Genomic DNA, 26034 nt, shown 5'->3' with positions numbered 1-26034 from the left:
CCCCCCCCCCCCCCCCCCCCTCTCTTCAAAGGCTCCCCCACGATGCCCGACTTCACCGACGATCTGGAGTCCACGGCGGTGCCGGGCATCGGGCCGCGGCGCCTGGTGCTCTGCTTCGACGGCACGGGCAACCAGTTCCTGGGCAACGAAGCCGACACCAACATCGTCAAGATCTACCAGATGCTGCAGCGGCACACGGACGACCAGTTCCACTACTACCAACGCACGTCATCCCCCCCTCCCGCTTCCCCTCCCTCCCCCAGAACATAAAAATGCGTATACTGATGGCATGCTGACTCTTGACGCCCGCTCGGCCCGCCCCGACAAAACAGCCGGCATCGGCACCTACATCAAAGGGCAGTCCAAGTCCGCGGGCTGGAGCATCTTCAACATCTGGCCGGCGATCAAATCGGCCGTGATCAAAGGCGTCGACCAGGCGCTGGGGACGTCGTTCGAAGACCACGTGCTGTCGGGGTACCGGTTCATAATGCGGCACTACTGCCGGGGTGACCACATCTACATCTTCGGCTTCAGCCGGGGCGCGTACACGGCGCGGTTCCTGGCCGAGATGGTGCAGCAGCTGGGCCTGCTGTCGCGCGGCAACGACGACATGGTGCGGTTCGCGTGGGAGACGTTCAGCAACTGGCAGGTGGCCCGCGGCCACGAGCCGCAGACGGCGGCCGACGCCGCGCTGGGCGCGTACATGGACAAGTTCAAGGGCGCCTTCTGCCGGCCCGACGTGCGCGTGCATTTCTTGGGCCTGTTCGACTGCGTCAACAGCGTCGGCCAGTTCGAGATTCCGCTGTGGCGCACGTCGTACCGCTGCATCGCCACGCCCGCCGCGCAGCACATCCGGCACGCCGTGTCGATCCACGAGCGCCGGCTGAAGTTCAAGCCGGCGCTGTTCACGTTCGACGCGGCTGACGCGGCCGCCGTCGACCTCAAGGAGGTGTGGTTCGCGGGCAACCATGCTGACGTCGGCGGCGGGTGGAACTACTCCAAGGGGCAGACGCACCTGCTGTCCGACACGCCGCTGAACTGGATGGTGCAGGAGTCGCTGAGCCTGCCCGACTCGGCGAGCCGGCTGGCGTACAAGACGACCAACGTGCAGGACGTCGTGCGGGCCGAGAACGCGTTCCCCGGCGTCGAGAAGCCCGGCACCACCGCCTTTGACGTGCGCCGCCGCGCCAACCAGCCGCACGACATGCTGAAGTTCTTCCACGGCGTGGGCGTCTTGTCCGTGCTGCTGTGGTGGATCCTCGGTGAGCTTCCCCCCTCTCCGCTTATCTCCTTTGACCCACGCATGCTGACCCCACCGGCGCGAAACCACCAGAAATCCTCCCCATCTTCACCCGGCTCGAGCTCGAAAAGGGCAAGTGGGTGCCGCGGCGCCTGCCGCCCAACCTCGGCGCCCCGCGCGACATTCCCGTCGAGGGCGTCATCCACTCCAGCGTCAACGAGATGATCAAGGCGGGCATCCTCGACGAGAAGTCGGTCCCGGAGAAGGGCGGGGACAACCCGCTGCTGCCCAACGTGGCCGGCGTGCTGGGCGAGTGGACGGCGCGGCGCGAGAGGACGAGGAAGATGAGCGGCAGCAGTGCCGAGACGTTGGTCGAGCGCGCGGGTGAGGTGGGGGGGTTGGTCAAGGAGAAGTTGGGGGATGTCGGGGAGGGGATTGAGAAGGGGGTGGATGATGTGAAGGGGAAGTTGGACGGGGTCGGCAAGGGGATTGAGAAGGGGGTTGGTGATGCAAAGGACAAGTTGGATGGGGTTGGGAAGGGGGTCGAGAAGGGCATCGAGAGTGGTGTTGGTGATGTGAAGGACAAGTTGGATGGGGTTGGGAAGGGGGTTGAGAGCGGCGTCGAGAAGGGCGTTGGTGATGCGAAGGACAAGTTGAACGGAGTTGAGAAGGGAGTCGAGAAGGGGGCCAGTGATGTGAAGGACAAGTTGGATGGGGTTGAGAAGGGTGTCGAGAGTGGTGTTGGTGACGTAAAAGAGAAGTTGGACGGGGTCGGCAAGGGAGCTAAGAGCGGCGTTAGTGACGTAAAAGAGAAGCTGGATGGTGCTGGAAAGGGAGTTGAGAGCGGCGTCGAGAAGGGGGTCAGTGATGTGAAGGACAAGTTGGGCGGTATCGGGAAGGGATTAAAGTCCCTGAACCCGCTCCGGGCTTGATGTATGAGGTGTCGGTTAGTCGGCGCCGAAGAACGGAGGCTAGCTATTCTTGAGACACTCGCTCACTTCGACAAGGCGCACTGTTTCAGCTCAACTGGTGAAGGAAGACTGTATCTTCCATCAAGACATATTGCAATGCCATATTCTTTTCATATCCTGATCATCAGCGGACCAATGTTATAATCTTGGCTGATAAGCTGTTTAGCGGATGCGCGAGGTCGCTACTTGGGGCTATATCAGTGAAAACGATAGGGCTGAGCCAGCTCGGCTGCGTCACGGGTAGTGCGGCGGCATTTAGATCCAACGTTATCGTGAATTTGGTTGTACGAGAGCCAAGTAAGTCGGGGCCGCGTGCTGCGTCGTGCGGCAAAAAGATAGCAAAGGTCTGTCTTGGCCGGTGGGGCGCAGGGATCAGGCCTTCCCTACATGGGTCGCCTTAGGCACACATCACAACCGGAAAGGTTCTACAACTCCTCGATGGAGCCTACTCCGGCTTGGTGTTTGCGATATTCAGCAACGGGGTGGGGCTGACTGACAAGTGGGCAGGGGCCCGATTGTCGGACCATTGCTGGTGAAATTCGACACAGCGAACCATCTTAAGCACCTTCTGCTGCCGCCCAACATTGTTCTCGAACTCAGTTGTCGCTCGTTAGATTCCCAGTCGTTCATTAACCCAAAAACTCAAAGATGCAGCTTACCCAGCTGATCAACGCCGCCCTGCTGGCTCTGGGCGCTGCTACCGTGGAAGCGGGCCCACTTGTTAAGCCTTCTGCTGCTGCGTCGCCATCGACGGCGCTGAGCCTTGCCAACGCCACGCTCGAGCAGATTTCGCAGAATGCCCTCACGGTTGCCAAGGCGAGGATCCCATCCAACTCGACGTGCACGCCCGACAAGCTCTCTGTCCGCAAGTGGTGGTAAGTAGTAGTCAATCCCCAAACAGCACGGAAAGACGACTAAACAGAAGACCTACCCAGGGGCGACCTGACGGCGGACGAGAGAATCGAGTACAGCAACGCGGTGCTGTGCCTGCAGAAGACGAAAGCCAAGACGCCGTCTGCGCTCGCGCCTGGAGCGAAGACGCGCTACGACGACTGGGTCGTCACTCACATCAACCAGACGAACTACATCCACTTCAGCGTACGTCAGCAGCACCCGGTCCGGACACTCGGCCCGTTTTGCTGACCCACAACGACGACAGGCATCCTTCCTCACCTGGCACCGGTGGTTCACGTGGGAGTACGAGCAGGCGCTGCGCAACGAATGCGGCTACACGGGCGCGCAGCCGTACTGGGACTGGACCAAGACGGCCGAGACGGGGCTCGAGCAGTCGCCGCTCTTCGACGGCAGCGCGACGTCGCTCTCGGGCAACGGCGCCGCGGTGAAGTACAACGCGACGGACCACGTCATCATCAACGGCGCGACAGAGGCGCCGACGATCCTGCCGCCGGGCACGGGAGGCGGATGCGTGACGTCGGGCCCGTTCGCCAACATGACGGTCAACCTCGGGCCGGACGGGCTGAGCCTGCTCAACGGCAAGAGCGACAACTCGTCGTACCCGTTCGCGCACAACCCGCGGTGCCTGAAGCGCAGCCTGACGGACGAGGCGAACCAGCGCTTCGCCAACGCGACGAGCGTGCGGCAGCTGCTGACGGGGCCGACCGACCTGCTCGACTTCGAGCTCACCATGCAGGGCTACCCCAACACGGACGAGCTGGGCGTCCACGGCGGCGGCCACTTCTCGCTCGGCGGCGACCCCGGCCGCGACCTGTACGTCTCGCCCGGCGACCCGGCCTTCTTCGTGCACCACGCCAACGTCGACCGCATCTGGTGGCAGTGGCAGATGCTGGAGCCCGCGTCGCGCACCGCGGGCGCCACCGCCGTCGCCGGACCAGTCACCATGTACGACAGCTTGGAGCCGCACCGCAACGGCACGCTGGAGGATGTGATGGATCTCGGCTTCGTGGCGCCGGGGGCTGAGAAGAAGATTGGAGAGCTGTTGAGTACGACGGGGGGCCCCTTCTGCTATGTTTATGAGTAAGGCGGAGTGAGGCGGTGATTGCGGTGGCAGCAGGAGGAGTAGGGGGGAGGTGGCGGCCAGGTGTTTCCTTGCAACGTCGTATATTGTACTTTGAGAGTATGATGAGTGCGCACGGGCCCACGGGTTCATTTGTACATACACAGACAGTAGAGCTTATACAGGAGTCAGCGCCGATCCGTGGTTGATTGTCGGGAGCGCCTGCAGGTGGTGCGGCTGCAGCGTGGTCGTGGCCGGTGGCAGCAGCAGCCGCGCAAGCAGCCACACCACGTTCAATTTGCGTAGAGTGATCGGTCGGCCGGGAGCAGATCGTTGCGGCGATCCTGTGCGACACGCTGCAGACGTTGGCGGCGGGGCTGATCCGCCACAGGCCGGGCGGTCGGGACGGAGAGTGGAGAGGAGAAAAAGGGGGGCGGCGGCGCGGCGGACAGCTGGCCGGGCGCGCCGAAGTCGTGGCCTGCTCCTGCGCAGTTGCTACGTGCAGACAACAACAGCCGTCGTGCCGTCGATGCGAGCGCAAGAAACAGCCGTCGCACGCCTGGACGGTTACCGCGCGCGGTCTAGATGCTAGCCAAGCCAGGCCGAATTACAGGACCTTTTTCTCCAACGGCCGCCCTACCCCGACGCCCGGTAGCCAGCTGTCGCACCATGCCCCCACCGCCCTATAGACGGCCGTTAATCTAAAAGGGCCCCGCCTTTCTTAATCCCACTCCCGCGGCGTTCCCCGGCTCTCGTCATGTATCCGCTACGAGCTGCGAATTGCCTTTACGTCATCTCACGATTCGTGCTCGTGTTCGACGTTTGTTGTGCAGTCTGTGTCGGCCCCCCTGTGCTTGCCATTCGCCGCCGCACATGCACACATGCACCATGCCAGCAGTCAGCCCAAGTGCCTGACAGCATGTACGGGGGTTTCATCAAAACACGACTAGTTTCTAGCCTACCACTCGGGACTATATCCGCGGCCATGGCCAGATTGCACTTCTCGGCCCCTCCATGAAACACGGGAAACGCGGAGAGGGCCCTATCAAACAGTCTTTAAATGTAGCCGCCCGCCGCAGACCTCTTCTCTCGTCACTGACTGTTTGCTCATCCATTCATTCATTCGTTCATTCTTTCAGCCCACGGCTTCCGGCATTCCTGGGACCTTCCATTCTTTCCCCGCAAAAACACATCATCACGACCATCACGCCGTCTTCACACTAGACTTTGATCCAGCACCATGCGTTTCTCCGCCGTGACCATTGCCTCCCTCGCCACGCTGGCCGTGGCCTCGCCCGTCAACAAGCGGTAAGTGACCAGCCAGCCAACCAACTTCCCCCCCAAAACCCACCATTTACTAACCCCTCTCTCCCCAGTGCCCCCGAGTCCTCCGTCCCGTCCTGGGTCTGCGACTACTGGCCGAGCGTCTGCAACGGCAACAGCACCGGCAGCGGCGCCGCCACCACCCCGACGCCCACCCCCGTGACCGAGGCCGCCGTCGGCGCCACGACGCCCGAGCCCACCACCGCCACGGCCGCCGCCACGAGCACCAGCACCGGCGCCGCCTCGTCCGGCAACGAGTGGGTGACGCTGCACAACAACTACCGCGCCAAGCACGTCGACACGCCCAACGTCGAGTGGGACGACGCCCTCGCCGCCGGCGCCAAGGAGCACTCGGAGAAGTGCGTCTTCGAGCACTCGTCTTCCGAGTAAGTTTCTGAATCTCTGATAACATCTCTTTGTTTGTTCCGCACGCTGACTGACTATTCCACAGTGGTGATTACGGCGAGAACCTCGCCATGGGCTCCGGCCTCACCGCGCAGCAGACGGTCGACATGTGGTACGACGAGATCTCCGACTACGGCCCATACTGGGGCAAGGACGACGTGCCCATGTCCGTCATGCACTTCACCCAGGTCGTGTGGAAGAAGACGACCAAGGTCGGCTGCGGCGTCGCGAGCTGCTCGGATGGCAGCCTGGTCACTTGCCGCTACCAGGAGTCGGGCAACTACCTCGGCGAGTTTGCCGCCAACGTCGGCGAGTTGAAGTCGTCGTCGTAAAGGACCGACGACAGAAACACAGCAGGCTTGGCTTAGCTTTGGCGCTGGCGATTTGGGAGTCCGTTGATTGATTGTATTCGCTTCTTGTTTTTTTAAAAATCTTCTTCGATTCTTTGGTGCACCACGAGTGCAACCTTTTTCCTCTTTTTCTTTTCCGAGAGAAATGATAAGACGGTTTTCCTTGCTTGAATCTTTCGTGAATGCTTCTCCCGAGACGACCAACATACTCGCGACGAAATCACGTGAAATCAAAACAAACACTTCCCCACTGCAATCTCGCCTCCGCGTCAAAACACAACGTCTGCGGCCAAAACACACCGTTTGATTTTCTGGCTTTCCCGCGTGGCACGTGGACGCTGTTTCATTGACGTTGTTTCACCTGGCGTGCTTTGAAGCGGCTCGTTCCGATCTCTGATTTGTCCGGAATGCGGTCGTGCACTCTACAACTGACCCGAAAGTATACAGGGTTAGTTATGCATAAAAAGCATATCTGCAACATGCTTACTTTTCGTCATCCCGACATTCCGCACCGAGACATGACGACGATAAAACGTGCACAATGTCCACTACTTACCCCATATGCACGACCATCACGGTGGCGCTCAAAGCCCGCAATAATAATAAAAAAAGTGAGACCGCCATCATGAACGCACGCGAAAACGAAAAAAAAAAAGGGCAGAAGGGAGGTAGGTTAGGTGATGAAGGACCTTCGTGCATACCCACTAGCCGGGTTCCTGCAGTAGCAGCAACCCCCACCCAATCCAATCTTGGTTCCGTGACGGGTCCGGCCTTTCCCTGATCCTGATCCTGGTCTCGATCCTCCTCTTCCTACGCACTACTATTACACGCACTACTGCAGGGGGCAGCTTAGCTCAAAACCCATTAAACCCAGAGTGGGAAAACTCTAAGATCTAATGCAGGAACACCCACACATGACCCAGAAAAAGAGGAGTAAGAGTAAGAAGAAGAAGAAGAGACGCCTCAGGGGGAGAATGAGCTGGAAGAGAGGTGGTGGTGGTGTTGGGGAGTAGGTTAGTTAGTCGTGAACATCCAACGACGACGGCAACGACGGTAGAAAGAAGACACTCCCGACCAAAAAATAAAAAGAGAGAAAGAGAGAGAGAGAGAGAGAGAGAGAGAGAGAGAGAGAAAGAAACAAAGGAACAAAGGAACAAAGCAAAACTTGCATACAACACGTATCGACACGGCATCTAGCACAGCGTGTCAGCCCCTCAGCCACGGCGGCAAAAAAAAAAAAAAAGCGTAGGTAAGTCAATCATTCATCTTTGGGACCGGCTTGCTTTTCTCAAACCTTGGTACTACTACTTAGAGGGGGCCACACAGACACACACCCCCTGGCGTGCGGCTGAACCACGGGATTCCCAAACCGTTTGATTGGCTACTAGATATGTATACTTCCGCTTTCCTTTACCCCACTTGGTTGGCTACTTCCGCTAGATGGGAGCTAGCTGCAACAAGCCCCTCGGGGTGCATCTGCCGGCCGGGTTCCTGAACGAATTTCGGCGGCGGCGGAACGGCGGCGCGTGCGCGTCAGCAGCGCGGTGGGACTACATAGCTCAGGTACCAGACCGTGGCACATGCTGGCGGGATGGAGGTGGACGGAGGAAGAAGTCCCCCGTCCTGTCATGTCTCTTTTATCTTACTCGAAAAGGAAATAAAAAACTGTATGGTACCGACATCACCAAAGTGATTAGTTCATGATTAAGTCATCATTCCCCGACGTACCTACTAAGCACTTCTCTTCATCCGACCTGGCACCTGGTACTCTCTTCCAATGACTAACGGACATTCTTCTGATCTCAGCCCTTGCTGTCACCAATGCCGTCTGGCACGCTTTCGATTGATACCCACATCCCAAATGATGTACTCAGAAAGCCAAGTTCATAAAAGCAACAAACTGACCAGCGGTGCCACGAATCAAAAAGAGAATTACCAAGTCCCAAAGAAACAAAAAAAAGGATATAAAACCATTCATTCATTCCAAGCCATCAATCAATCAAACCCTCCGTGCGACACCACTCCTCCCCGCCGACCCCTTCCACTCTATCCCAAGCTTCGCCGTGTCGAGGAACGAATCCGCAGCATCCATAGCCGAGTCTAGATCCACATCATCCAAGGGGGCCGGCTGCCTCTGCTGCGCCTGTTGCTGCTGAGACGAGCGCTGCCGTTGCGAGCTCGGGCTGCGGCCTTGGGACAGGTTGCGACGATATTCTTGACGCAAAGCGCTTCTCACCACCGGCGCGGACGATGACGGCGGCGGTGGTGGTGGTGGTTGAGCGCTCTGTCTGGAGAAAGACGAGCTACCTTGGCTGGACGTGCGCCGAGCGGCCGCCGTGAGACTCGGATTCCTGATCTTGAGCGCGGAGGACAGAGCTGGGTTGAGAGAATGGGGCCTCGGTCCCGAGGCGGGTGCTGCTGCTCCTCCCTTGGCGAAACCCGGGAACTTCGGCGTCGGGGGCGTGGTGGAGATTTCGCCAAACGTGACCCCGCCGGCCGCGGTCGTCGTGTCGCCTTCGACGCCTGTTGGAGGAGTGGCGATGTCGCCGCTCCTGTCGTCGGCTTCTGGTTCGGGCCCGCCTGCGGACTTCAAGGGTGAGGCTGCCAAGCTGACTCTCTTCTGTGTGTTCTTGTCCTTCTTCACCGTGCTGAATGTAACCGGAGTGGCGGCGTTGAACAGCTCCTGGGTGCTCATTTGCGCCGGTCCAGGCTGAGAGAGATGTTCAGTGAGGAAAGGTTTGCCCTTGTTGAAGGCTTTGAAGGGAGTGATAGCGGTATACTCGGCTGGAGGCTGAGATGGTGGAGGGGTACTGGTCCTGGTCTGTTGCGAACTGGCCACTTTTTCTGGTGAAGCTGCGGCTACATTTCGCAAGGGTGACTGAAATTCGTGTTGGAACTCTCGTTGAGCGAAAAGGATGGCTGCTTGAGTAGAAAGGTCGCGAACTGGGCTGTGCTCATCGGCCTTGGCCACTTGGCTGCCTGCTACAGTGTCCGTCTGCTCTTTTCTCGCCTCATCGGTGATTGTGGGCTGGTCTTCGTACAAAGTAATCTGATTTTCGGGTTCCAATTTTGTCGCCTCGACAGGCTGAGGAGACAAAGAACCAAACATCATCAGACGTGCCCTTTTTTTCTTCCGTGTCTCCACTTCTATGCTTGATTGGTTCATAGGTTGAAGCCTTGGGACATTGGTCATAGGATCAGAGACTTTGCGGTAAGCGAAACCTGGAGAGTTCATAGCAGTCGGCGAAGCATGTAAAGGATGATCCCTTCTACGCTTTCGGGACTTCGTGGATGCGGAAGTCGCGCCTTGCTCAGGAGACCGTACAGCAACCTCCTTGAGAGGCGATTGCCCAGAAACCTTGTTCTCATCATTGCGGAAATTGTTCTCTTGCCCTTCGAGATGTCCGCTAAACATGTGTAGAGGTTCGTTGTCAAGCCGGATGTCGCCTGCGGACATGACCAAGACACCCCCGTTGTTGGGATCAAGAGATGCACTCGTTAGCTCTGCGGGATTAGCATTGTTCGTGGCTGCCTTCACTCCCAAGACTGGGCGTCCTGCAGGAGTGGTGCTTGCGGCTGGTTGTGAAGGTTCAGCTGGAGGAGATGAGAAGCGTTTGTTTATGGGGGTGAAACCACTAGGGTGTTTTTTGTGTTGCTGATGTGCTGGCCGAGACGATGGGTTTTCAGGGCCAGGAGCGGATGCAAGCTCAAAGCCTCGCCGTCTTGCTGTATGAGAAACGTTTCTTTGAACGCCATCCATGCGTTCTTGGCTGCTGGAAGAGGGTTTCCTGCGTGAAGATCCCTCGTTAAGCTCTACTTTCGAGGCCGAGTGCATGCCCGTCTCCGCTAGCGCGAGCTTTGAGAATTTGGAATCCTTCTTGGCAGGCCTATATCTTCTCTCTTTAGTGCCATCGGCACGTTGCTTCAGAGACAGCAGATCTTGTGGTCTTGTAAAAGATGACGATGGAGCAGCCGAAGGGTTTCTGAAGACAACATCCTCCTCAGTAACTTCATCGTCGGCTTGAAAGGACGCGGACGCAGCTTTTCTTCTATCTTTCCTCCTCGGATGGCGGCTTTCTGGTACAGCGAACCTCTGGCGCTCAGACAGGAATTTGGCATCTGGCCTAGATGAGTCGATCGCACCATTACTGTCGACATCAGGGCGTTTTGCCGGTCTTCTAGTTGGACTCAAAGCCTCGAGCACATCCACCTGCTTGCCTGATTCAGAAACGCGCACAGGGGACAGCTCAGGCGTCTGGGCAGGTGATCGAAGGCGGTTGAGCCACTCATCTGTAAAGCTGCTGCGTATTTCTCTTGATCCATAATCTCTGTTCCGCGCAATTTCTTCTTCTGCAGCGTCTATCGCAACTTGATGACTGTCACCAAGTACCTCTGCCGTGAGGCGAGTATTGAAGGAGGCGCTGGCGCCGGTCAGATCAACCGGTCGTGCTGGACTGTTCCCGCAATGGTCTTTCCGAAGCTCAGCAGCCCTTTCCTCCCGCTTCTTCAGTTCCTGACGCCGCTGCTCTCTCCTCTGAGCCTTTGCCTTGCGCTTTTCCTGTTCAAAGTGGTCCGCCTCAGCCCGAGCCTGACGCTCCCTTTGCCTGGGATTTGTATTTGCCGCAGTACGGTTGGAGCGAGGAGCACGATTGGGCTCTTTATTGGCTGGTCGCTCTTGATTGGCTGGTTCTGGAGATAGCGAAGGGTCTCGAGTAGTCTGTCTATGTCGAGGTGCAGCAGAGTGAGCAGTTCTGGATGAGGGTGCAGGGTGAGCGGGCTTCTTTTGAGCCCATGGATTCCGCCACCCCGTTTCAAAGGGACCTCTAAGGGCAGCCGATTGAATGAAAAGAGGGGAGCCTCGCAGATACTGGTCCGCGTTGCTCACAATGCGGCGTCGCTTCGCCTTGCGCTGTGGCGTGTCTGGTCCCAATTCTTCGTAGTCGATCTCGAAGGGCTCGAAGGTCAGCGGGGCAAAGAGCGGGTGATGGCGTACGGTCGCCATAGTGAGGGCTGGCGGCGGGCAGCGGTGCAGGACCGCGACATAGTCCACGCGACACTGGCAGAAGTTGGCCGGGTGCTGAACAGGCGACTGGAGGTGAAAAGGCGCTGATGGGGAAAGAGACGACGGAAAAGTCTACGGGCGGGTGAGGAGAGGTCGGCGGGAGCTGACTAACGGAGCCGGCGCAGGGTTGTTACTGGGCTGGGTTGTTACTGGGCTGCAGGCAATAATGGCGAGATGCGGGGAGCTGTCGAGGCATACGACGGGCTGGGCCGGCAGTGGTGGAGCGTGCGTGAAGCGCGACAGTCGTGACGCGATTGGCAGTTGCCCGGCCAACTCGGCGGCGCCAACTTTTACTGGCCCGCCCTACGCCATCATCTCCACGAACGCGCGAGTCTGTGTGCTGCTTTCTCCCACTGCGCTGAGGTTTGATCGACGCGCCATCTCGAGCCTCTTGTCTCCCTGCACGACGTCCGCTGCTCGTCGCCTGCAGCCCTTCTCCACCCGCGAGCCCGTCGTGCTGCGTCCGGCTGCCTCACCTCGCGTCAACGCCCATCTCCCGCGCCTGCTAACCCCTTCAACCATCCCAGCTAAGCAGTGGCCACTCTATGCCGCCATCGACTCGTAAGATCGCCAGCACCGCAATTTACGGGCAATCACAACAGTCATGTCGTCGCAGCCATGGCTGGACGATCTGTCCGAGGACTGGGATGACCGCCCGCCCATTTTCTCGCCGCCGCCCAACCTCGAGACCCCGATCAAGATCCCCGCCAGCCGCGTCCCGCGCCTACCGAGCTCGCCTGCCCTGGCAGAGGTCCTGAACAGCGACATCCCCGCCGCGCCCCCCTCGCCGAGCCCCAGCAGACCCCTCCCCGGCAAGCGCAAAATCGCCCTTGCTGAGCGCACAAACAGCGACAACAACATCCTCAACAACGTTGCCGACCCCCCCGCTCGCTCCGTCTCTGCCGAGTCAACCGGTTCCGTGGTCCAGCACAGCGCCGCCGAAATAAAGCCACCGACCTCCCGCTCCATCTCCGCAGAGTCGACAGGCTCCGTGGTCCAGCACAGCACCGTCGAAATAAAACCGTCGAGCGCTGCCCCTGCACGCCAGAAGAAGCTCCAGGATACGCCCGAGTGGAGGAGGAGGCTGTTGAACGGCAAGATGGGATACGGCGACCAGAAGGACCTGTTTAGTCCAATGGGCCTGGAGAATATGTTCCAGCCGCCCACACTGGCCCGCTCATCGCCAATTTCGAAGAGGAGAGCCGGTATCTCCGCCATCAAAGACAGCTTCGCAATGCCTTCAAGTCCGCCGCCGTGGCCATCACAGCTGTCCCGATCCCGAAGTTCGCCTGCAAGAGACAGCCTGCGTTGGAACCTGAACAACAATTCGATGAACCCCGATGCTGGTTATGGCTCCGGGTCGGAGGAGCACGTGTCCGATGAAGACAGTGACGTTTCGTGGGAGGGTGAGCATGACGATGGGTCCGAGAATGAAGAAGATGATGATGTGTCGGAGACCGGTTCGGAAGTGCGCCATCCTCCTGCCGAGAAAGATGCTGCAGAGCACATTCCAGAAGCCGGGCCATTTCGTCATCAAAAACACGACAGCCAGGATGCATCTCTCCCGGACATGAAGACGCAGGATGACACGTCCAAACTTGGTCGTGACTCCGCATTCGGCCGTCTTCCCGCACTCAACGTTTCTTCGGCACAGAAGTCGCGGGCCTTGAGTGGCCACACGGAGCTGACTGATGACAGCTTCGGTCCTGTCTACATCACCAAGCACAGAACCGAAGACGGCAATGTCCAGTACGCCGCCGTTGATCTATCCAAGTCAGAGCTGGAGAAGATGCGCAATCAGCCTGCCGAGCAGCAGCCACCACAACAGCCGAATTTCGACGAAAGCCTGCACAGCTACGGTTCCATGGGCTCGCAACCGATGCCCGCCGATCTACCAACCGGCACTCCTGAACAGGTCACTGCCGGTGATTACGTCAATATGAAACGGGGAGAGTTCTCAGCCGACGGACTGTTCAAGGCGCACCCACCGAGTCCCTCGCCGCAGGAGCGAAAAAATTCAGATTATGGCTCATTTCCAAGCAACTCGAGTGGATCGGGGAAAAGACCTCATAGCCGGTTGCGATATCAGTTCATGCCTCGTCACTCCAGCCCTCCCATGTCACCGAGCACACCAGCCCGTCGTCCCAACTCCTCCTACCTATATCCGGAAAGGCCACAATCCTCGAGCAGTCCTCTGAAACTGTTCGGCGATCACGACACATTCACCGCCAACAAGCTCCAGCGCCGGATGAGCCAGTTGGAAGACACTCTTTTCCAGGAGGAGCATGCGGCAGAAAGCAGGAGACAAAGTGGAGGCGGCGCTGTAAGGCGCATTGATCATCGACTGCCTTCGGTCGAGGAAGCCAGCTTCCAGAAATCGGGCGCTCTTCACGATGAAATCGATGAACTCGGATCGGACTCGGAGGAAGAGGGTGGACAGCTGGCATTTGGCGAGTCCGCAAGCAGCTACTTCGGCCGCGGCGACCTTGACGATTATCCTTTCCCGGAATCATTCGGCAACTCGCAGCAATCATCCCAGGAGCCGGCGTATGAAGACGATGATCGATCAGGCTCTCCGCCGCCTGGATCTGCCCCTCGATTCCAATTCAGTCTGAACGATGGAATACCGCGGCAGAGCATCCACTCTAAGCGAAAGCTCTCCAGACATAGCGTCAAGAGCTGGACTACGACCGTTTCGAACAGAGATTCCATTCAGATACCCAAATCGCCCAGACTCGGGCTCAGAAGAGCACTGGCTGCCCGTGGCGACCTTGAGCAAGCAGAGGGCAAGAGAGCTCCCCCTTCTCCTTTCAAGAATCCCAGCGCGAAACGACGTCGGACCTTGCTCCCCATGGACGTGGAAGATCATGAGGATGTCCCTCATTCTGAGGAAAGAAGCCGCGAGAGATCGCGTCCCGGGTATGGGAGGAGAAGCCAGGAGCCACGCCCCGACAGACAGTTACACTCTGCAAACCCCGACCTTCATCCGAGGAGGCAATTCCTTCGCCCACGCAACCCAACACCCAGCCAACGCAGGCGTGAACAAATACAAGCCGATATTCTCGAAGCAACAGAGGCCTACCTGGATAGTTCTCCCAAGCAGCTCCAAGTCATCCAGGAGCACCTCGAAAGCCCAGATACTCATGGCCATCCCTCGTATGCCGAAGATGAAAGGGCTGTCGCTACTCAGATCGCAGCTTTCTCAGTCAAGCTGCGGCAAAGCATGAAAGACGAAGACCGTAAGAAGTCCGTCACGACGCAGGATTTTCTCGATGAAGCTCGATTCATCATGGACCACATTCGGGCCAAGGGCAGGCCCAATAGCGCACTGCAAAGTTTGGCGGAATCTGGAGACGAAAGTCCGGCCCGTGAGGACGTCAATTGGGATTTTCTTGCGGTTCCCGACTCCCCCTTAACGTTTTCAAGGCCTCCGAGCCGCGAAGGCTTCAAAGGCGGCTGGCGACACCCCGGTGCTTTCACGGAGAATCCGCGTATCGCAAGCCATCTTCGCAAGTTCAAGGAAGATGACGGTGATGACTTCATGGCCTCAAGTGTCCGTTCACTCAACGTCAAGCACCTAGAGGATAGGACTCAGGAAGAAAGCGACTTCTTCCAAGGCCAGTCGCCCGACATTCGCATATTGACAAACCACCTCACCCAGCGTCGTCGCCAACGGGGACAGTCGAATGCCACCCGCCCAGACTCGAGGGAGTCCAGCGGTCATGACGATGATTCTGGTCAGTCACGTCCTTCGACAATGGAGTCGTCGTTTGGTAAGACAAACCTGACTACTTTCTCTCGTCGGTCTGACAATGTAGCCACGCTCCCTCCGGAAGCTGTCGCGCATCTCATCCCGCAAGAGATCGCTGGCATGAGCTTCGACCGCGACAAAGGCATCTGGATCAGGAGTCGGAATGCTGGAGGACCAACGGCTTCGGCGAATGTCAGCCACATGGCTAGCGAGGAGGACCCGCTAGGGAACATTCCTGATTTGACTGTCGACGAAGTCCAAGAGCGGAGAAGCATTGGTCGAAAGCCACGGCCTTTGGATGACCTCAAGCGCCCACGTGAAGAAGACGATGTCTTCTTTGACAAGTCTGCTGCATCTGCCAGCCCCAGCCAGCCAGTTGAACCTTCATCGGACACAGCCAGACCCAGGACGCGTGATGGAGCCGAGATTCCGCCTTCGGATACAAACAGCGCTCCCTCCAAGTTTTCGAGTCATTTCTCCTCAAGCGTGACTCAGGCTGAAACCCGTGCAACCTCGATGAGCGAGAGGCATGCGAACTATATCCCCAAGCACATTCGCCGTGAGGAGACGATCATGGAAATTCCGTCTCCCCAGCATGACGAGGATTCGGAGCACGACTTCAAGTCTTTCGACGATGAAGCTCCGCCGAAGACCAGTGGTTACTCGTTTGAAAGACACAGAGAAGAGGCTGGTGGAAAATTCTCCAGGATCGATTCTCCTGCTCCGAACTCACTATCTCGGCTTCGTTACTTCGATGATGATGAAGCCCAGGATTTACCCACTCCTCTAAAGAATGATTTCATCACGCCCAGATCCAGGCTCAATGGATATCGCCGAGCCACGAAGCAGACCGTCACTGACTTCAGCCAATCACCTTCTCCGGCTCGTGACAATGAGATGTCAATTGTGAAGCACCCTGAATCGGAGCAAAAAAGGATGAAGTTCCAGGTCAGCGTCTCCCGAAACGGGCGTTCTCCGGCAGTCATTCCTCAGTCTCCCGCCAATCCATACAGCAGCAACCCTGTTGGTCTCGCGGATGTGACATTCGTGCTGAGCGAGCTTCCTCCCTTCACAATCAGTGGCGAGGATGAGCATGAGCTGCCCAACCGTACTCTTGTCAAGCGCAACGGCGGCGCTACAGTCAATGTCCTCGAGGACAGGTACGCGCAAGGCACGATGGAGCTGATCAAAGCGCTTCAGGACAATGAACCGGAAGAGCCCTTCTGGGAGGACCTACGCCGTCTGGATTTGCAGCAAAAGGATCTACCGACTCTGAACCGTCTCGATGAGCTCTGCTATCGCATTGAGGCTTTGGACGTTTCCAACAACCACATTGCCCAGCTGGCGGGTGCGCCGACCAGCCTGCGGCGGTTGAACATTAGCAACAACTGCCTGAACAGCTTGACTAGTTGGAGCCATCTTACGAACCTTCAGTACCTAGACGTGTCCGGGAATGCCATTGACAGCCTCAAGGGCTTCTCAATGTTGATTCACCTGAGAGAACTGAAGGTTGATGACAATGAGGTTGATAGTCTCGAGGGAGTGTTGGAGCTGGATGGCTTACTCAAGCTGAGTGCGAAGGGCAACAAGATCAGAAGGGTGGACTTCCAGGGAGCGTATCTGTAAGTTGCATTCCCAGCATTCTGTGGATGATTCTAACCTTTGCAGTGAGCGCCTGACCGAGCTGGACTTGTCGGACAACGAGATTAGCAGCATTCGCTCCCTTGACACTCTGAAGTCCCTGGAGATTCTCAACCTGGATGAAAACGACCTCTCTACGTTTTCGTCTGGCCGTGTCTCCAGGGTCAAACGTCTAGGCCTGAGCCGTAACCGCTTGGCAAGACTCGATGTGTCGTCGTTCCGCAGTTTGGAGACGCTCGGTGCCGACTCAAACAACCTTTCTTCCATCAGCGGTATTGCCAAGCTCAGAAATCTCCGGGCCCTCTCGGTCCGAGACCAGCACCCCGCGTCTGGCGTCTTCGACACGGCCAGCTTCCTGGCCAATACAGACATCTCGGAGCTGTGCCTTTCGTCCAACACCATCCCGACGCTTTCCTTCCCCGAGGACGAAGCCGGCAACACGGTGCCCCTCCTCAACCTCCAGCGTCTAGAGCTCGCGTCATGCGGGCTGCACACGCTGCCGGACAAGTTCGGCGCGGCGGCCCCCAACATCCGCAGCCTCAACCTCAACTTCAACGCGCTCAAGGAGCTCCGGCCACTGCTCAACAGCAAAAAGCTCGCGCGGCTCGACCTCGCGGGCAACCGCCTCAGCCGGCTCCGGCGCAACGTGCTCGTCCTCGGCAAAGTGCCGTCGCTGCGCCGCGTCGACCTGCGCAACAACGCCTTCAACGTCGGCTTCTACCCGCCGCCCAGCGCCGACCGCCGCGTCTCCCGCGCCGGCCTCGACCCGGACGACGCCGACGCCGACAACGACGCCGACAGCAGCGCCTCCGTCGTCGAGAACTCGCTGCTCGAGCAGGAGGCGGACCAGCAGCGGCTGCCGCAGCACCTCGTCCTGCCCTCGGCCGACGAGGACCGCGACCGCGCGTACCTGTCGCGCCTGGACGCCGACACGGAGCTGCGGCGGCGCGTGTACGAGATGCTCGTGGCGAGCGCGTGCGGAGCGGTCCGGTCGCTGGACGGGCTGCCGTTCAGGCGCGAGGAGTGCATGCGGAGGGATGGGGTTTGGGAGCGGTTGGTGGGGTTGGGGGTCGTGCGGAAGAAGGGGAAGGGCGTCGGGGTCGGGGTGGGGGCGTTGGAAGGAGGAGGCGCGCGGGAGGGCTTGGTGCTCGAGGAGAGGGAGAGGGAGCGGCCGAGGGGAAAGAGTGCGGCGAAGGTGAAGGGGGGGTTTAGTGTCGGTGTGAGGGAGGTGGGGAGGATGTGATGATCGCCTTTTTTTTTTTTCTCTTTCTCTCTTTCTCTCTCTCTTCTCTTCTCTTTCTCCGCCTCTTCTTCTTCTTCTTCTTCTTCTTCCTCTTTTCCGTCCTTGATGAGACGCTTTGGGGTTTTGTTCTGTATTCTTTTCTTTTGGAGGGGGTTTGGTTGCCGAGGTGCGGTTTGTACGAGCTTGTTTCTTTTTTTCTCTTTCCTGTTTGACGACGACGACAACTGCAATGAACAAGGAGAGTCGAGTATACGATACGATATCATGGGCATAACATACATATGAGGTTCGGAAGGGACACTTGGGGTGGCGTGGCGTTTTGGGACTTGAGCGTCTTCTTGGGGTTTTTGTTTGCTTTTCTGCTCTTTTCTCATCATCATCTTTTGGAAAACGAAAGGCTTGCGATGCGTGCGTTTAGTTATCTGGTAATGGTGACCATGTATTAAATTTCTTTTCTTCAACTCCTTAGTACTTAGTGGCTGTTCTTCGTTTCTATGATCTATCATCAAAGCATTCTATCGCGAGGATGAAGTGTTCGTCTGCGGTCACGATCCATGTCAGTCCCAGCACAGTGATTGAGAGTGAGGTTGTTGCAGCCCGCCCACTGCAAGAGTTCTGTCGATCTCGTGAGGTTTGAGGTTGTGTTTCCGAAGTGAGGTGTTGCTTGCTCGAGTGTGAGCATCATCATAACGAAGTGAGTGGGTTTGTGGTATGTGGGCTGTCACGTCCGAGTACCGGATTGGTTACAGGTTAGCATGCCGTCTGGAGTGAGGCACACATGGGTGGCACGTGGACGGGGCTCAGCACCGTGGGCGTGGAAGATCTTGATCTTATATAACACTCTCTACCTCTTCACCTCATCCTGCCATCTTCTTCGCTCAACATCCTCCCTCTCCTCTTCGACGAATCGACGCCACCATGTCGCAGATGTTCGAGCGCGTGGTCCACGTCAAGGTCGGCAAGGAAGAGGAGGTCTTCTCCATCCACGCCGACCTGATGACGAAGCACATGTTCTACTTCGCGCGCGGCCTCGAGTCCGGACCGCCGGTCATGACGTGGTCGCTCCCGACGGTGACGCCGCGCATCTTCCACCTCCTCGTCGACTATGTCTACGGCGGGCCGCTCATGCTGAGCTGGGCCAACGTCAAGGACCGGCCCGACCTGGTCGACGCCTGGGTCCTGGGCGACATGGTGGGCGCGACGCGCTTCAGCAACATGATCCTCGACACCATCGCCGTCAACGCGACGCGCCCCGGCCAGCGCAAGCTGCTGCCCGACAACGTCTGCATCAACCACGCCTACAGCCCGAACCTCACCGACGAGAACGCCGCCATCCGCGCCCTCTTCGCCGACCTCTACGTCCACTTCGGCACGCCCGACACCATGAACGAGCTCCTGCTGGGCCCCCACAAGCTCAAGGACTTCTGGTTCCACTACTGCCAGCGCGCGCGCAGGCGGGACGACCACGACGGCCGCGCCCGCCGCCTCGGCAGCCCGCTGCGCATCTTCACCCCGGCCGACTACACCAACAACCACCCGCACTACGCCACCCCGCACCCCGTCCAGGTCACCCGTCCCGGCACCAAGCCCTACCTCTGCCACTACGACGGCGTCAACACCATCGTCGTCGAGGACGGCGGCCAGCCCCTGTTCGTCCACCGCGAGCTCTCCGAGCTGCGCCAGGACATCCTGCTGAAGTGCCCGCCGCGGGACGTCACCCTCCCGGCCGGCTGGCGCCCCGCCGCCACCATCTTCCTCAAGTGGCTGTACGTCGGCAGCGTGACCCAGGAGTAAGTCGTCGTCGTCGTCTTTCATCCCCCCCTTTCAAACAAACAAGAGGACCCACCCACCGACTTCTAACCCCCAAAGCGACACCAGGACGTACCACCTCAAAGACTTCATCCGCGCCTACGCCCTCGGCCTCCGCTTCCACAACCCGCAGTTCCGCGACGACCTCCTCACCGGCCTCGTCTCCTACTGCACCCGCCACCAGATCCTGCCCTCGCCCGCCGAGCTCGCCCTCGCCTACACCGTCACCAGTTCGTCCGCGTTTACCACGTCCACGTCCACGTCCACGTCCGCGTCCGCGTCCGCGTCCACGTCCACCGCCGCCACCGCTACAGCCGCTACAGCCGCCGAGCCTCTGCACTCCCACAGCCCGCTCCGCCACTTCCTCGTCTGCTGGACGCTGACGCACCGCCACCACGGCGACCACCACGACGTCTCGGATGGCACCACCGCCAACACCAACACCATCGACCTCCCCACGTCGTCGTCGTCATCGGACCCAGCCATCCGCGCCGCCTTCCGGCGCGACATGGACGCCGAACGCGCCGCGCGCCAGGCCAGCATGGAGGCGGACTTGGCGGCGTCGTCGTCGTCGTCGTCGGCGTACGGGCGGGGACGGTCGCCCGCCGTCGACGAGAGGTTCGCGGGGGATGTGGCGCTGGGGGGTGCCGTGGGGGTGGCGGCGCCGTATTTTGGGGACGATGTCTGTAGGTTTCATGTGGCGCATGGGGATCGGGGGGTTGGTGGTGGTCGTGGTCCTGGTGGAAGTGGTGATGGTCGTGATGCCGAGTTCGACGATCGCGTCGCCGCGCTGCTCGGGTACAGCACCAAGACGCAGCAGTCGAAGGCGGAGGGGGATCGTCAGCCGGACGCGTCGGCGGCGGCGGCGGTGGTGATGAAGAGCACCGCCAACACGGGCTGGACGAACCCGGGCGACGACGTGCGCTCGGCCGGCGGCGCGGACGTGATCAACCCGTGCCACGCCCTGCTCCGCAAGCGGAACTGCTACGGCACCGTCGTCGTGGGATACAGGCCGCGGCCCATCGACATGGACGTCGACATCGACAGGCCCGACGCCGGCTTATTGGGCGACGGCTCCTTCTCCCCCTCGTCCTCCATCTTCTTCCCCCCATCTTCGACCTCCTTCGCCGCTGCCAGTCGTCATCGTCATCGTCAAGACACCACCGCCGCCGCCGCGGCGAAGGGCAAAGGCCGCGCCACCGACCCGCCCGCGGCCAAATACGCAAACGACCCGGACGTCCTCGCCGCGCTGGCCGAAGTCGAGGCCCGGCTCAACAACATCGACATCGCCGCCAACAGCCCGATGCCGAGATTGCCGATGCCCACAACCACGACGACGACGTCCCCGCAAACTGCCCCCATCAACAACAACAACAACAACAACAGCAACACCGTCCCTATTCCCACAATCAACCGCGAAACAGCCATCTTCAACGCCCTGCGCCTCCCGCCGGGATGGCAGCAGCGCCGCTGCGTCGACGGCCGCGCGTACTGGGTGCGTCTGTCGGCGTCGTCGGCGTCGTCGGAGAAGAAGAAAGAGGTCGAGGCGGCGACGTGGGTCGATCCGCGGGAGGGGGTGGCGTGGAGGCGGAGCGAGGAGGTGGCGGTTGTGGGGGGCGTGGGGTGGGGCTTCAGTGGGTTCAATGGGTTTGAGGAGGGGACGGAGGAGGGGATGGAGGCGGGGACGGAGACGGAGGTGGAGATGGAGGTGGAGACGGAGACGGAGGCAGAGACTGAGGTGGAGACGGAGGTTGATGGGGAGGGAAGTGGTCATGATGATGAGTGTGAGGGTGAGGATGGTGTGAAGTCCGATCTTGGGAAGGTGGCGCACGAGGTTGCGGCGGAGATGGCTAAGGTGGAGTGAGTGAGTTAGTGGAGGAGTTGCCACTTGCCACCCGCCTGATGGTGTGTGGTTGACTCTTGAAGGGCGGAACGAAAAACGGTATAAGTGAATGCGAACGAACGAGCGGAGTTGAAAAGGCTGGGATTGGGTTTTTTGGTTTTTCTTTGGGCTTGAGACGGGTTTATTTCCTCTGGGTTTGAAACAGACAGGATTACTTTACGGCTGGGTATTCGGAGGCTTATGACTGATGGGAGCAATGACTGCTGGGATTAATGGCCAATTTAGGCGTATTTGGGTTTATTTCATTCTCCTGACTACGCAATCAATAGGGTAATAGAGCAAAGGCAATACAGTCCGTGGTATCTATTCATCTTTCTAGTTGAAGGGCTGGATAGCGGGAATAGCATTCAAAATGCATCATCTCAAGGTGCAGCGGGAATTTATAATAACTTGAAGCTGTCTCGATGTCGAAAAATCAAATGAAGATAGAGATATAGTCACTGAGGATACCACTGCGCAGAACAAGATGCTATGTCTGGATAACTGACTCAGTTCCTCACCGCGGTCATTATTATCACTGCCTCTAGCGACAGACACAGTACATCAACGGAATTCGGGTCTTACTAAGGCCCTGATTTGAAGTGACGGATAGACATGCTTGAAATGGTGGATTGGCTATGGACTACGTATACCATTAAAGCTTCTATAAACAGACAAACAAGGCATTATTACTGATTCTGAGCGAAAGACAGGAACGATACGCGAAACAGTCGTACAGTATTACTGTGTGGGAGGTTCTCCACCGTATTACCCTTCCCCATGCGTAGTGCGATATCTTCCTTAGAAGAGAGTGAAGAGCAGGCCCAGGCCAGCGACAAGCAGACTGGAAACGGTAGTCTTGCTTGCGGCGCCCTCATATTGGGCGGGAGTGGGGGTAGGGGTGGGGGTAGAGGCGGGAGTGCCAACCACGCCGTAAGTGACAGCGCGAGCGTAGGCTGCGTAGCCGTAGTTCGGACTCGAGCCGGTAGATCCCTCGACGCCCGCCGTCGCGGCAGGAGTAGGCGTTACGACAAAGGTGCTGGTGTAGATGACCGGAGTGGCACAGCCACAGTTCTCGCCCGAATCCGAATCGTCGCCAGAACCAGAACCTTCACCAGAGCCATCGCTGCCAGAGCTTCCACCCACACTTCCTTCACCAGAAGTGCTACCGTAACCACCGGCTAAAAGGAAAAGTCAGAATTTGGCAAGTTCAGTCGGAGGGACACTCGAGTGAGACTCACCACCGCCAGAGATCGATCCACCGCCCGAGATACCACTGCCAGCCGAGCCTTCAGCTCCACTTCCGCCGTTCACACCACCCGAGCTACCGGCTTCACCGCTTGCGTTGCCTAAGACAGGCATTAGTTCAAGGCTGTTGAGCAAAGGACAGTTGGAACGGCATACCTTCGCCTGAGGCAGAACCCCCTACTCCTCCAGAAACAGAGCCACCAAGGCTACCCTCACCCTCACCGCCGGCTTCGCCACTCACGCTGCCTAAGCAAAAGCGTCAGCACCAAAACGTTGAACTCAAAAGCACAGAGACGACGTACCTTCACCAGAGCCAGACCCTCCGGTTTCACCTGAGTTTCCGCTCTCGCCGCCTGCGCTGCCTGATAAAAGGAGTTAGTACCGAATCGTTGGGCAAGAAGATCGCGGATGGAGGCTGCGTACCTTCGCCGGAAGCCGATCCATCACCTCCAAGACCGGCTTCACCTTCACCACTAGTCTCTCCACTCGCGCTGCCTATTCGAGGTTGTTAGTGACAAGTCATTCAACAAAGAGCACACAGGCGGCATACCTTCACCTGAGGCTGACCCTTCTGCTCCACCGGAAACGGAACCACCAAGACCGGCTCCGCCTAAGAAACATAGTCAGCACAACGAACAGGTCTGGTCATCGTATTTGAGAGATGATCAACTTACCTCCGAGTCCGGCTCCGACTCCGGCTCCCACTCCTCCAGAAATCGTTCCATTAGCTCCGGCGCCACCTGTGATGAAATCAAATCAGCGAAGAGCTTCCTTGGTGGCCATATGGAGACAAGATGACTTACCGGACAGCCCACCAGAAATGCCACCGCCAACTCCCGTGCCAGCTCCACCTATTGAACGACGTTAGCAAAAAGTCCAGAGAGCAGGGGGAAAAGACGGGAGCCATTCGACGACCACAACGTACCAGAGGTTGATCCGCTTGCCTCGCCTTCGCCTTCGCCTTTGCCTTCGCCTTCGCCTTGGCCACCAGCGCCGGCCGATGCATCACCACCCAGCGAGGCGTCTCCACCCGCCGACGCACCTCCGCCCAAACCAACATCACCTCCAAGACCAGCTGATCCCGATCCCGACGCGTCTCCACCCGCAGATGCATCACCGCCAGCAGATGCATCACCACCAGCAGACGCATCACCGCCAGCAGACGCATCACCGCCAGCAGACGCATCACCGCCCGCCGAGGCATCGCCTCCCAGTCCAGCCGAGCCAGACCCCAATCCGCTCCCGCTCAACCCCCCGCCAACGCCAGCGCCAGCCGAGCCTATTCAAAAAGTCAGTCAAAAAAAAACCCCAGTCCGGAGAAAAGAGAGTGAAGAGGGGCCGGGCCGTTCGAACGGCGACATACCAGAAGCAGATCCGCTCGCCTCGCCTTCACCTTCACCTTCGCCCTCACCTTCGCCTTGGCCACCGACGCCGGTCGACGCGCCTCCACCCAGTCCGGCATCACTGCCCACACCGGCTGAGCCCGATCCCGAGGCATCGCCACCTGCAGACGCGTCGCCACCAAGCGAAGCATCACCACCGAGCGAGGCATCACCACTGAGCGAGGCATCACCGCCCGCAGCCGCACCTCCACCAATCGAGGCATCACCACCCACACCAGCCGATCCCTCACCCGCACCATGTCCGCCCAGCCCGCCAGCGAGCCCGCCAACAACACTACCGATCAAGTTCCCCGCCGCCTCGCCCGCCGCGCCCGCCGCGCCCGCAGCGCCGCCCAAATCGGCGGTGGTGGACAGGGAGCCAGAGCCGGATCCTGAGCCGGAGCCGAAGCCGGAGCCGGAAAGGCCCAAGCCGAAGGTTGGGGTGGCGCGCGCCGCGGCGGCAGCCATGAGAGAGATGGTGAGGAGGTTCTTGGAGTAGACCATTTTTTCTTTCTTGAATATAGTGAGGGATGTTGGTGGTATGGGGTTGTGGGGTTTCGTTTTTGTCTTTGTTTTTTTTTTGTTGTTGTTGTAAGAAAGTGAGTCCGTTTGGTATCTGTCAAAGATGGTGGAGGGAATTGGAACTGCTAGATAGCCTGGCTATGTGTGTGTGGTAACGATAGTAGAGGAAGGAAAGAAGCGTCTGTACCAGTACGGAGGACGGAAGTGAGACCGGTGGCGGTGATGATGATGAACGGAAAACTACATTGGCGGCGAGGTGCTGTGGTAGATATATACATGTCTATTTGGAAGTGTAGTACAGACGGCGAGTGATGTGGCACGCCAGACCAACTGGCATGCTGGCCGGGCACGAGCGGGTGCGTGCTCTCCAGGAGCTATGCGATGGTGTTGTGGATTACTGTTTCAGGTGGCGGGATGGTGTGTCGTCGTCCAGGGCGGCGGCCTCAGGACTCGCCGCCGGCCACGTCGATCGCGTTGCCTGTTTCGGCAAGGCGCGCGGCTTGGCCCAATCTTAATCCCGTTTCAGCGGCCTCGCCCTCATCAAACACATTCCTCTTCGGGCTGCGTCCTTCGCCCAGAACGGGTCCGCAGACCAAGGCGCCTCGTCCCGGGCGTGCCGAGCACGGCCACCCACCTGGTCCCGCCAAACACTGACCGCTCTGCGCCGCCCGTGGTGCAAGACCGCTGCATCAGATCCCCCGAACTTCCTGCATCCGGCAAGAGCTTGGCTGCGGGTAAGCAGAAACAGGCTTGCCATTACCTACCTGGCTTCCGACTTCCGAGAGAAGGCCCTTTTTTTCGCTGAAGAGAATCGCGACATCAAACGGAGCCACGGCCAGCTCGTGGCCTTTCGCGGCTCCGGTGCAGAGTTTGTTCCCAGTAAAGCTTCCCTAGACGTCACTGCCTGCGGACTCCTCGTTTCAAGGCAGCATTTGTCTTTCCCTCGTTTCTCTCGACCATCCCTTCGACGACTGACCACTCAGCACTGCCGACCCGCGCGAGTGAGGCCGAAAATAGATTCGGTGAAGATTCTTTCCGCTTCCAAATGCTGCGACGGCACTAGCAAGCCAGCTAGCTGGTGTTCCCATCGCCTGCCGAACCTAAACTCTCAAGTAACACAGTGGTCGTGGCGAAAGAGATTGGCCTACGCCGATCCCGTATGCGGGTCGTCAGATATCCAGATGTGGATGCGAGTATCGAAACTATACAAACTCGTCCAGAGACAAGATC

The 26034-nt window shown here is 58.8% G+C and overlaps 7 protein-coding genes across 7 annotated transcripts; 5 read left to right on the top strand and 2 right to left on the bottom strand.

Moving 5' to 3' along the window:
• Positions 1-289: 289 nt before the first annotated feature.
• On the top strand, positions 290-2172 carry BKCO1_4000225 (sporulation associated protein; the record flags this gene model as incomplete). Its single annotated transcript, XM_020275655.1, has 2 exons — positions 290-1262; positions 1334-2172. 2 exons carry the CDS (start codon positions 290-292, stop codon positions 2170-2172), a joined length of 1812 nt encoding a protein of 603 aa, XP_020134273.1.
• Positions 2173-2859: 687 nt separating this feature from the next.
• On the top strand, positions 2860-4210 carry BKCO1_4000224 (tyrosinase central domain protein; the record flags this gene model as incomplete). Its single annotated transcript, XM_020275654.1, has 3 exons — positions 2860-3086; positions 3147-3309; positions 3371-4210. The coding sequence occupies 3 exons, from the start codon at positions 2860-2862 to the stop codon at positions 4208-4210; spliced, it is 1230 nt and encodes a 409-aa protein (XP_020134323.1).
• A 1216-nt stretch (positions 4211-5426) lies between these two features.
• On the top strand, positions 5427-6246 carry BKCO1_4000223 (allergen v5 tpx-1-related protein; the record flags this gene model as incomplete). Its single annotated transcript, XM_020275653.1, has 3 exons — positions 5427-5494; positions 5563-5895; positions 5961-6246. 3 exons carry the CDS (start codon positions 5427-5429, stop codon positions 6244-6246), a joined length of 687 nt encoding a protein of 228 aa, XP_020134296.1.
• Positions 6247-8263: 2017 nt separating this feature from the next.
• Positions 8264-11266, bottom strand: BKCO1_4000222 (vacuolar protein sorting-associated protein 11 like; the record flags this gene model as incomplete). The annotated part of the gene is made up of 1 exon (XM_020275652.1): positions 8264-11266. The coding sequence occupies one exon, from the start codon at positions 11264-11266 to the stop codon at positions 8264-8266; it is 3003 nt and encodes a 1000-aa protein (XP_020134297.1).
• A 664-nt stretch (positions 11267-11930) lies between these two features.
• Positions 11931-17961, top strand: BKCO1_4000221 (conserved leucine-rich repeat protein; the record flags this gene model as incomplete). The annotated part of the gene is made up of 2 exons (XM_020275651.1): positions 11931-16699; positions 16746-17961. The coding sequence occupies 2 exons, from the start codon at positions 11931-11933 to the stop codon at positions 17959-17961; spliced, it is 5985 nt and encodes a 1994-aa protein (XP_020134298.1).
• A 918-nt stretch (positions 17962-18879) lies between these two features.
• BKCO1_4000220 (uncharacterized protein) lies at positions 18880-21634 on the top strand (the record flags this gene model as incomplete). Its single annotated transcript, XM_020275650.1, has 2 exons — positions 18880-19751; positions 19831-21634. 2 exons carry the CDS (start codon positions 18880-18882, stop codon positions 21632-21634), a joined length of 2676 nt encoding a protein of 891 aa, XP_020134299.1.
• An 819-nt stretch (positions 21635-22453) lies between these two features.
• Positions 22454-24786, bottom strand: BKCO1_4000219 (uncharacterized protein; the record flags this gene model as incomplete). Its single annotated transcript, XM_020275648.1, has 10 exons — positions 22454-22833; positions 22894-23001; positions 23057-23146; positions 23203-23262; positions 23324-23395; positions 23451-23510; positions 23575-23640; positions 23704-23751; positions 23826-24179; positions 24264-24786. The coding sequence occupies 10 exons, from the start codon at positions 24784-24786 to the stop codon at positions 22454-22456; spliced, it is 1761 nt and encodes a 586-aa protein (XP_020134196.1).
• Between the last annotated feature and the right edge of the window lie 1248 nt (positions 24787-26034).

The sequence above is a fragment of the Diplodia corticola genome (assembly GCF_001883845.1).
Source record: "Diplodia corticola strain CBS 112549 chromosome Unknown scaffold4, whole genome shotgun sequence".
Lineage (NCBI taxonomy): Eukaryota > Fungi > Ascomycota > Dothideomycetes > Botryosphaeriales > Botryosphaeriaceae > Diplodia > Diplodia corticola.
Note: the sequence above shows the minus strand (reverse complement) of the source record. Positions and strands in the feature narration are given on the sequence as shown.